The 12297-nt window shown below is 39.6% G+C and overlaps 1 protein-coding gene across 1 annotated transcript; it reads right to left on the bottom strand.

The window, feature by feature from the left end:
* Nucleotides 1-1303: 1303 nt before the first annotated feature.
* On the bottom strand, nt 1304-11943 carry LOC311150308 (carboxy-terminal domain RNA polymerase II polypeptide A small phosphatase 2-like). Its single transcript, XM_084187712.1, has 7 exons — nt 11282-11943; nt 7472-7626; nt 6115-6219; nt 5804-5860; nt 4911-5003; nt 4001-4186; nt 1304-3372 (listed from the first exon to the last, which is right to left on the bottom strand). Exons 1-7 carry the CDS (start codon nt 11340-11342, stop codon nt 3247-3249), a joined length of 783 nt encoding a protein of 260 aa, XP_084043838.1. The 5' UTR covers nt 11343-11943; the 3' UTR covers nt 1304-3246.
* Between the last annotated feature and the right edge of the window lie 354 nt (nt 11944-12297).

The raw sequence follows: 12297 nt of genomic DNA on the forward strand, positions 1-12297 counted from the left end.
GGGTATCCTCTCAGGATCCCTCACCCTTGAACCATCCTCCTCTACTTTCTTCACTGCCTCAGCATACGACACCTGCACTACTCTGACACTGGCCACCTCCACCTGCCTCTCTCGCACCGGACACTTACGATCCCCAGCAACATGGGCACCCCTACAGTTGAGACACACAACTTTATCCACCGAAACTACACAATCCTCTGTCCCATGCCCTCCTGCACACTTCCCACATCTTGAAATCTTCCTCATACACGACCATAAACGTTGCATCTGAAACAGCTCTGTGGATTTGGCACAAAAGCTCTAACAGGATAACTGATATATCCTAACATGACTTTGTCGGGTAAAGACTCTGACTCAAAACTCAAAAGGACTGACAGTGACTGTTTCACCACGCTCACCACCGGATCTGCGTCACACCAAACGGCGGGCGTCACAACCTCACTCCTTTTAATGGTGCCCTGTTACTAAGAGCAAAGCAAGAAACATATATTGACCCAAGTTGCGTGACATGGGGAGCCCACTCCCTATGGTCAGAAGAAACACAAACAAATATCACAAGTCCACTACAGTTTACCTTCACTGATTCAACTGCACCCAACTCCTTCCCCACCCACCCTGAAACCACAAATTGATCTGCCAAAAGTCAAGGATCCACTTTCTCCAAAAATGTCCTTCCTACTGGACCAGATTCGTATTTATCATGCTCATCGATGTCAGGCTCGGGCTCCGAGCTCTTCACCACACCTTCCACTTCACTTAACTCGCCATCATTCACATCCATTTCACCTCCAGAACTCGATCTGGCGCACAGCTCACTCTGTTTGCACTTGATACCAATCTTCTTCGACACCCCATCTCCATTTTTATCGCCATCTTCCTCAAATTCAACTTCAACCTCTGCTTTCCTCATTCTCTTTGACCTCTTCTTCCTCTTTTTCCCCCCTCCATTCTTCCTAAGAAATCCACCTTTCTGTGTCCGTCCCAATATTCATCTTCTCCCAACATTGCTTGCGGCCCACACTCATCTCGACACCAGCCTTGAAGCTGTCTGCTCTGTTTCTCTCTCTCCCTAGGCATCCCGACCTATAGCAATAGCAAGTGTATACGCTTGTTTTCTCTCGCTGTCACCCAACAACGTTGTTTATTTCGTAGCAAAAAATCATGTACATTTCTGTATATTCTATGCCCCAAATCCAATGGGATGGACATATGTTTTTAAATTTGTAATACAACACATGTCAGAATCTCTACAAAAAACAACACATTTCACAATCTCTACAAAAAACACAAACAGACAAGGAAATATAATCAAATTTTTATTTTGCCACTTCTGCCCAGTTTGCCTCCAATATACATGTATTTCTTGCCAAAAGCTATCGTGTAGGCCTAATATTTGTTTTTATCCAGAGTGATTTACAGGAGCAATTACGGGTTAAGTGCCTTGCTCAAGGGCACATCGGCAGATTTTTCACCTAGTCGGCTCTGTGATTCAACCAGCAACCTTTCAGTTACTGGCCCAACGCTCTTTACCGCTAGGCTACCTGCCGCCCTATTGGAAGTATGACCCATTTTACACTGAACAACAATGTATAGGCCTAAATGTGTGTTCATGATTTACAATTTACATTTAGCTTTATTTTGTTTAATTATAACAATGTCAATGAGAACCACTAAATACACACAATATCAACAACCAGATATCTTTGGTTATTCATTAGGATTGGTAAACATTCATCCAAATGTCTTAAGTGATCAACGCACACAGTAAAAACGGACATAAAACATGAATTAAAAAAACAACTTGATTGTACTCATATAAAATAATGCTGGTTTTGCTAATTATTTATGGAATGGCAAACAAACATCTACCCCCTGAATTTGGTTATTGTTTGTTGATAACACAATGTCGTTGGTATCATCTATGATGATTGGAGGAGTCATAGGTTCGAAGGTTCGAGTAATGTTTGAAAGGCACACTTTGGAGGAAAAGAATCAGTGGCGTTTGATGAACTTTACACAATCCAAAAACACTAGCCACAAAATATCATTTGGCAGAGGTTTTGAATATTGTTGTTTTGATAACCTGATTTGCAGTGGGCAAATAATACACAAATTAACACAAATTGTAAAAATAAAAAAATGAAAATATTCCACAACTCCTAATGCTTGATAATACAGCATTTGACCACATTCAGCATGGCATACGTGTGCATTATCTGCATATATCTGACTGAATTGGAAATGCACAGTTGTCACTTTTAGCAGTCTTACTTATAAAAACAAATAGTGCAACTTCTGTCATTTAGTATTCCAAGAAAAACTGAAAAATAAATGCGTAGACTGGACCAAATATATTAAGAGCAACACTATACTGTACTTCTGCTGAGCAGCCTACAACCATGGGCCTACAACCATGGGATCCAGTGTGTCGACATTCAAGTGACCAGATTGAAGAAGTTGGTCCCAAATTATAAACTTAAAGAGCTTTATAAAACTTTATAACACCACTGTATGCTATTCAGGGAAAAATGATATAATGTTGCTAATATTTTAAGCTCTTCAAAATTATATACTTATAATGTATTCAGTACTTATTGGAGAGGCATTTTGCATTGTTGGCCATTTTACAGTAAATAATACAAATATTTACATACTTAAACGTCAGTTAAACGTATAGTACATGAGCATATGCTGACTGGTCATATATCCAGGAAAATGTAAAGATACATTCCGTTGGCATTCTGGATATGATTGTGACCCACCCGTATAACAAGTAGCACTGTAGTCCATCATGATTACAGAAGAGGATTGCATAGTGAGATTGGAAGAAAAAAAACACATAAAAAAACAGTTTGAGCTGCTTGGTTTTTGTGTTTGTTTAGAAAAAAGGCACAATGATACAAGTGTCCTGAGTCAGATCAGGCCATGCAGGCTTCTGGTTTGGCAAAAATGAACCACTTTATTCATATTCATTTGGAGTGATTGCAGTACTCTACGGTATTTTGGTTCAGAGTTATCAGACAGTGGTTGACAGACAGACAGAAGCTCAGAGTCTCAGAGAAAAGGCCTTAGAAAGTCATGAAGTGCTCATCTGAACCAAATACAATGCATGTGTCTCTGGGTGGTGAGCATACAAATACAATGTTATATGAATAGAATGTTATTATTCTATTTCTATGGTGGTGCGCATGTTCCTGGCCAGGTGCTGGCTAGTCTGGCAGTGAGAGCAGGGTCCTCCCGCCTCCATCATGGCACTCTTAGCTCCCCCAGTTTGATGTAGACGTCTTCAGCCTGACTCAGGTCCTCAAACACTGGCAGCAGGTGGAGCAGCTCAGCATCCTCCACATCATCAAACCAGGACACCACAGGAACCTGAGGGAGCAACAGAGAAACCATTCACTCACTTACTAATGCTTTGTTTGCAGTGTTGGGGTATTGACAAACTATATATTCTTGTTGTATATATCTGTCCTAAATCAAAAGTTCATATTCTGTTAAATAATGTTGTTGACTCATCCTATACTCATATGTGGCCAAAGCATAAATGGAATTGAAAACACGTAATTTTTTTATTTCATTTTTACATCTCAAAACAGACCATTTAAAAAATGCTTGCTATTTCCTCATAGAGGATGATGTCATCCTACTCGCCTGATTATTTTTAATGGCCAGTATACGCCCACATCGTTCTGTTGTTGGGGTAGGCCCACACCATTCCAACACATAAAAGCTGCTTTTTAACATACTTAACATACTTAATTACTTCTTTTTTTTTTTAAGGAAAACTATTTCACTCATATTGTAATTAATTATAGGTCATATTACATAGACATCTGGGAACACTGGACAGATATTTTAAGTGGAATATAAGGTTAAACTTGTTTTTTTAAAGTGAATAGAATAGGATCCGAATGCAGTAAAATCTGAACTAATATCATGTTAATTATCACTTTGAATCCTGAAAGAGGTCACAGTTAAGTTGAATGAAACCCAAACTCACAGCATTCTCAGGGTGGAAGATGTAGGAGGCAGGAGAGTTGTCCAGGATGAGGGTCTTATGGAGCTCTCTGCCCAGTAGGCTGAGGTCTTTGACATAGAAACCCTGGTGGAACACACAGGACTCCCGGAAGAGCCGCGCCCGGAACACCCCACACTGATCCAACAGGTCAGTCACTGGGTCTGCATACTAAGGGAGGGCAAGTAGGGAAAGGGGGGTCAGGGAATGCAGGAAAGGGCAAGACCAGAAGTGGGGAATGGAAAGTAGGGGGTAAATGGGAATTTGGATTTGGTGCAAGATGTCACCAAGGTTTACCCAAGCTACTAATAATGTACAGTTGCAGTCAAATATACTGGCACCCTTGCACTTTAAAATGGAGTTCAATGGGGCAGAATGTTCAGTTCTCTTTTCAAAACTGGTTGAATGGCTATCTTTACCCTGTATGCACCTTTAACTTCCCACCGGTGAGATAAATAACACAGTAAATGAGAATAACTTGCCTCCAACCAAATACATTTTTAATATTTGAGTCCGGGCAATTTTGTTTTTATTTTTTGGGGTCCTGTGCAGTTGTAAATCAAACAAATACACATGTGAACACCATTTTTTTTTTTTCAACTTATTTTAGAAAAAAATGTTAATTGTGCAAGGGTGCCAATATAGTTGACCACAACTGTAACTACACATTACATTTAAAATGTATGCTAGCTCCTAATATGCAAATTCACAAAGCTGGTTGTGGCACTACAAAGGTCATCTAACGCATGGGGGAAAGGCTACAGAGGGTTGGGAAAGAGAATCTTAAAAAAAAAACTTCCTAAACTAGTATTGAAAATGAAGAGTAATCTTCTCACGAAGAATAATAGGGAAATGTCATAACAAGACAATGTTTTCTTCTTCTTTTTCAGCTTACCTTGGCAAGACTGGCCGTAAACAGAACACACTCAAACAGCTCTCCCATTCGCTGTAGGAACTCATCCACATACGGCCTCTTCAGCACGTATACCTGAAACAAACACCTGGTATGAATGTTTGGTAACACTTTGCATTATACTGCGATTATACCTAGCTATGTAATAACACTATAATTACTACAGTAACAACACTAAAGTAACAGCATTCTTATTACATATTCCTTTACTAATTGCGTTGAAATTGCATAGTAATGGAATATCTGGAAAAAAATATTATATTATATTATTATTATAATATTCACTCTTCCTCTGTAGTCATACTTATATTTGTTCCACATTACATTAAATTGTTGTTGTCATTGTGTCCATTCCAGTTGCTGGTGGCCAGTTCCTGAAACAAGTAATCAAGAATAGGCCGTGCATGTGTTAACCAGCCTATCCTGGATTACTTGAACCAGGCAGAGGCCCATGGCGAACACTCCCAAACCAAACAACAGTCCTCACATGCTCAGTTGTGCATGTGCATTTTTTGCATGAAGTTCTGCATGCAAAGGATACAATAAAGTATTTAAATATTATCCCTGGTGCAGTGCATTGGTGAGTAAATTCTGTTCCACATTTTCTCTAAAAATTACTTATTTATGAAAGGTGAACTAACTATGCTGAAATCACTTGTTTTCTTTATAAGGCTTCCACTTCCTTTCCCATTCAACCTCACATCTGGCCAGTAGAGGTCTCATGGCGCCCATAACAAACCTCATCTGTCCTAAAACCCATCCTATTTTAAGCTCAGCAAACACTGAACTCTGAACACATCAACATACAGTACATGAACACCAAGCTACCCGACTCAACAAGCGCACACATACTGTATTTAGTTCACATATTTTACCTGGTGTGTGGTCCCCTCAATCTCCACAGGCACTATGAAATCTGCATTACTAATAGGCTAAGGAAAGAACACAGAGGGAGCCGTTGAACATTCTAATGTAATTACATAAGATAAAATCACTTAGACCTAGACTATAATAACCCCATAAATATAATATAGATATATACAGTATATAAAAATAAAACCATTATTCACTTTATGATATTTCCTCTTTTAACTACTGTTGAAACAAATACCCCTACAAAACCCTTTAACAGTGAGTTGACAACAGCGGGAGTTACAGTAAGAGTTGAATAGTGGTTGGTAGCTACCTTGAATGAGCTATGCACCAGTGTTTCATCCAGGTCTATGACCAAACATATCTTCCCCTGGTCCTGAGGTATCATCTCTGGCAGCAGGCTGGGCCCAGATGAGAGCTGTCGTGGAGGAGACAGAGTACAGACCAAGGTAACTACTGTATCTGTACAGAGCACTCATTGGGGACATCAACACATATTGCCCTTTTTTATTAGACTGGCTTTATGCTTCATAAACACAGTGCCTCACTCTACTAGCATTAAAAATCAAATAACATTTATAGATTTCCACCAACCAATGTAACTACAGTATAATAACAGTGTCGCAGTGTAACAGCTGTGGGCTGTTGACAGCAGATGGACTTGATAGGCTATAGGGTCTATACTGTATATATGCATGTTTAATCAGATTCAATTCAGAGACGCAAACAATACCCAGGCCTCACAACAGCTACAGCTTCCTCACTGCTCCAGTGCTGCCTAGAGGACACTAGGTAATATCAACAAACATGAAGCTCATTAGCCCCTGTTACATGATGCTAACGCTCATCTACACCTGACAGCCTCACTGGTGGCCAGTGGGCAACAACACCTTTTCATGCTTCTGTACAAATTGGTTATGATGCACCAGAACACAAAATACTGTACATATCTAACATATCTTATGTCTCCCACATGAACTGACATGCACATCACATTATCCACTCTTTGTAGGCCCTCTGCACCTCTGTTTTGCCTTAGTGGATTACAATTCACTCAGCTGTCTTATCATCGTAGGAGATCAATGTGAACAGACCTAAACTACTCTGTAGCTGCCAACCGTCATGGTAGTGTTCAAGATGTTCACAACAGGTGCAACAGCTATTCCATATTGCAACATGCTGTTATAACATCCACTGGCAATAATCCCACATATTTTCACGGGACTATAGGTATTGCTCAACAGAGGAAAGCTATCAATTTCCGATGTAGTTATTTTATGCTTTTCCTGCAATCACGCTGGAGTAGTTAAACATGAGATGAGGCACTAGACAGTTGTAAAATAAAAAGCCCGATAGTTGTTTGACAAAAAAACACTTTGCTAGATATACAACTGTACACACAAGAGTATCATATCCTATAATAAAGTCTAACATGGCAAATTATAATTTGTGAAACTTTGTGGCAAAAACGATTTATTCTGAATCTGCTTTAGGTGTCCAAACAAGCTTTGCAAACATAACAAAATGTAAAATGACACTTTTTTTTAGGCTACATAAAAGTCCCATACTTGGTTGAAATACAGCAAACAACAGTCCATACACTCTATTTCTGATATGGATAATTACAGCAACAATGCTGCGGAGATGCTGAGAGGAATAAATTATGTTACCTTGACAACGTCCCCATTGTCCTGTGGCTCCAGCAAGGCATCCTGGGAAGGTGGCAGTGGTTTGGGGGCAGCCTGTGCTCCTCTGAGGCAACAGAAAAGTGCTTTGAAGAGGTTACAGCTCCTAGGCTTCTTCAGAGAAGACCTGCTCACCTGGCCTGTCATAGGGGCAAAAATAAGAATGCTTTTAATGTGTGTGAAAATTAGCTGTGACACAACCAAGCTTTTGATCCAAATTGAGTGATATATGAAAATGCTATTCACCAACACATTATGCTGATTCTCACACTGCAATGAAGGTTCTCATAAGCCAGGTAGTTGGATGGGGTGAGGGAAATGTATGATGTTGTGAATTTCTCAACATTTTCCCATGAAGAAGTAAGGAGTCTTTCCCCCATTTTGAGAGACATCGTTACTGCACATATGTAGAATGAACTCCTTGCTCCCTTTACGAAAGGGAGCAAGGACAGGCACGCACACACACACACACACCCACACACACTGGGTTTAATGAGGTTGCTGTTGCTGGAAGCGCCTGTACATGTTATATAATCACAGAGAGGGCGGGAAAACCCACACTCTTCACCAGGCAGTGACTGCGTCTCAAATGGCAGCTTATTCCCTATTGAGTGCATTACTTTTGACCAGGGCCCTGTGGCACTGGTCAGAAGTTGTGCATAGGGAGTATGGTGCCACTTGGGACACAGACAGTACTTTCTGCTGTAGAAAACACAGACAGAAAACATTCCAACCGTTTCACTGACTCTCCTGGAACAAGTCCTTTGGCTGGAGCGGAGCGAGCTGAAGCCAGTCACACCTCAATGCTCCAAGCCCCCTTTGATCAGTCACTGTAAAAATGTGTCCTAGTTCACAGAGGTTCCACCACAGGGGGAAATTAGCATCTATTCTTTGGTTGGATTGGATATGCATAGCACCCCTGTTAATATATGTATGAGAGTTTAAATGCAAATTAAATACATGGATGGCTCTGATATACAGAACATTGATGCCTGCACTGACTAAAGCTATTGAAGGGATTAATAGAAAAACGGATTTAAAAAGAAAAAGTGTGATTGGTTTCAATGCAAATCTTCAGGAGCCTTGTTCACACATCTGGACATTCTCATCATATTTTGTAAAGTGCAAAAGATAGTCAGTTATTATGAGTCGCTCGCTTGATTCATAACCTCCATCCTTGATCCTAACATTTAATCTCCTTCCATCTTCCCTCATTCTCTTCCTTTAATCTTTGGGAGGCTTCTGTAGCCATTGGAATGGTGGGCAGGGGTGATGTTGTGGATGTTTGTGTGCGTCTGTATGTTGTAATTTGTATGTGTATGTTTTGTATTGTTTAAAAAAAAAAATTAAGGTGAATTCCTCTAGGAATCCTCTAGGATTTTAAATGGTGAGTTCACAGTGTGACCTTTTCCAATTCCACTCCTGTAAACAACCATGCTACTCCATCTATATAAAGACATACAGGACACTGGACCCTGGCCTGGGTGTGATCATTCAACACATATAGAATAGAATATATACAATAGACAGCCTGTCCTTGGGCCACAGGAAAAATATATGCCATGGGTCACCGGTTAAAAGCAGTTTCAACATTTTTTCTGTAAAATAAAACATTTGTCGTAATAATATTTGAAGGGCACCTACATAAGGACACATTCATAATGGAAGTGCTTTAGTATTTCTAAAATGTAATTGTCAACAACTACAAGGGTAAATTTGCAGTGTTCATGTAGTTGTTAGCATAGCTAAGCATTTGTGAAATGCTCATGTACTGCTTGTGAATGTGTTATGAAGTCCTTATAAGGATTTTTAGGTACCTTTCAAATAAAGTGTTACCGAAATTGTTTAGAGCTGACCTGTATAGGCATATTGCCAATCAGTGTACATGTAATAGTAAAAATGATTGATGTTGTGGATATCCTTCATCAACACAAACATAACATGCTAGTGCCCAAAGGGGGGAAATAACCTCTGAGCATAGGGGCCCAAAGCCATTTTAAAGGGAAGGAAAGCCTATTCCTGAATATATGAAAACAATATTCTAATAAAAGAGAAAAAAAAAACGATCTATAATAATCTATCATATTTTTCTCTGCTGAGCAAACATAGGATAGCCCTTCTGCTCCTATCACACATAATCTGGTATTGTACCATAATCAAAGAGCAGTACACAGTGGCGTAGCGCAGTTTTGCGGGCCCCCGCAAGGTCTGAGCACATTTTTATTTGCAGTTTTATAGCTAATCTCATGCTATTCTACACATTTTGCAATGAGGCTGAGAGAATTTAGCATTTTTACAACTAATTTCCTGCAATTCTACACATATTGCCAAAGGTCTATAGAGAAAATGTGCCGTTTTATAGCTAATCTCATGCTATTCTACACATTTTTCCAGTTTTACAGCAAATTTCCTATAATTCGAAACATTTTTGCCATGGTTTATGACGTGTTTATATGCTATCTGCATTTGGGGGGGTTGGGGGTTGGGGGCCCCGAGAGCCCGTGGGCCCCACCGCCTTGTGGGGGCTGAAGGGGTGTGTGGTATGCCATTGGCAGTAGAGTACCAGGCCTACCCTTTAATTTAAACCAAAGTGCAAAAGCATTAAAAAAACGAATCTTTGAAACCGCGCTTTACAATGGGCGGCGGAGGGAGGAGGGCGTGTGTTTGTGCATACCACTGTCAACACCGACCGCGGCACCTGGCATTTCTACGGTTATGCTTTGTCATCTTTCATCAGCGACCGTTTTAGGTTTAATTTCCAACAGCCAAAGAAAAAATCTCATACACTTGTCAATCTTTATATTATATAGGCCTTGGATATATGTGGTATTTTTCTAATGAGATTCGGATAGTGTACCACACTGGCGCGCATTGATCTGCCTTGATGTATTTGTCTCCAGGCTGAGCCTGCGAACAAAAACAAGACATGGCTGTGCTGTGTGTATGGCTGCAGACAGATGTGACAGTAATATGGAACGGCGCCATACAACAACTAGAAAATAAGATAAAGCATAAATCATAAACACAGGGCAGGCAAAATGCTGGGGTGGTTTGGTTTACCATTTTACGCGCGAAATGATCAGTATGTCAATTAATTAAATTATCATTATTATCTATAATCATATCCCTAAATGTCCAGTACGATGGCATTAGATAACATAACCTTGATTTGATCCATAGAAATACTGTAACATCAACAAAACGGAATCATTTGATGGTCTTCAAAGTCCAATAATGTGCGTAAATAGGTAAGAAATATTGATTTGACTAATTGTTTAATTACAATAGGCAACAAACACTGTTTTAATATTCTTTGCAGGTTTGAATTCGTGATGGCATAAAATCTATGCAATGTAATGCAGTTTTTCAAATAGCCTTTACTCTCGCATTGTCAAAAATGTGTTTGAACCAGAGGGGAAACCCTTTCCAATGCAGGTGTCCCATAATAACTGAAAATCAAGCCATGTTCAGCATCAGTTGCATATGTGGGTTTGAAACATCATGAAATATAATATAGGCATTTAATATAGCCTATTTGTATGCAAGATTAATCAAATGTGTAGTAGGCTGCATAGCCTACCGTCAAGAGCAGTGCGCTCTAGAATGTCGCGCGCAATGTCCGCGACGTTGGAACTGTCAAATGGACGTGATGGGAACCTGTTTACATCAACGTTAGGGTGCATACATTTCATTACTTAACGAACCTTCTCCATATCAAACCAACCTTCAAAACTATCATTAAACCCATGTTTAATCAGAACAAACAATAAAAACGGGAGCATATCCTATTCTTACCTGTTTTCGGTGACAATTGAATGTCTTCTTTCTGTACTTGAGTGATGATAGAACTTTCCATCTGACAAGCACAGAGCCCTCAAAATCCAATCCGTTCCCGAAACAGAGATAAGCAGCCTTCATTAGGTTATATTGACAAGTTACTAAAGGATTGCCTTGATAACTGTCATCCGTGGCTGTGTTGGATTTGTAAGAGTCTACATTTCATCAGCAACAATGTTTCTTTATTCCTCGCTTCTTCTGTTGTCCACACATGGGAGGGGCAGGGCGCTTGGATATGTTTTCGTCTTTGCGATTCCCTCTGCTGCGCCTCTCGGTTTACTTTATCACTAGTATATTTCCCGAACGGCCCCTTCCTGTGTCTGCGAAGACCTCACTTTTCGTTCCAACAACATGGAGAATACAGGCGAAAGAAGAAAAACAACCGAGGAAATGGGGCAAGGGGGCGGTTTCAAGTTCCCCTTACTATAGATAAACAACACCGTCAAATTGATATTACCGAGAGGAGGAAAATAAAACAGATTACATCGGCGGAAATATTTCTCAAAATGAGAAATGGTTATGAATAGAATTCGATTTTAAATGTGAGATTTGTTTTTTCCCCTGTGCTTTGTTTTTCTTCGGCGGGACTTCAAGGGTGCCTTGAAACCGTTGCTCGTTTCGGATTGGATCTTTGAAAAGTGGGAGTTGCAAAGGCATTCCTCGCTATTCTGCACGCTCCACACCAAAATATTCCAGCGCTGGTTTTGTCACAAATCGAGTGAATTATTATGAATATTATTGAAATCAATTGCATTAGTCAATTAGGCAAAAAAGATCAAAATATAATTATAATATTAATAATAACAACAATAATAATAATAAAATCGTTTTTATTTGATATCATTGATAATATTATCAATCTTTAATTAATTGAAATACACAGGACTTCAGTAATTGCAGTAATGACAAAGAAAAAAACATGACTTCTAATTTGTCATAAGAATCATTCAAGTTTATGCACAGTATATGATTGT

Source organism: Coregonus lavaretus, assembly GCF_964263955.1.
Source record: "Coregonus lavaretus genome assembly, chromosome: 22".
NCBI lineage: Eukaryota > Metazoa > Chordata > Actinopteri > Salmoniformes > Salmonidae > Coregonus > Coregonus lavaretus.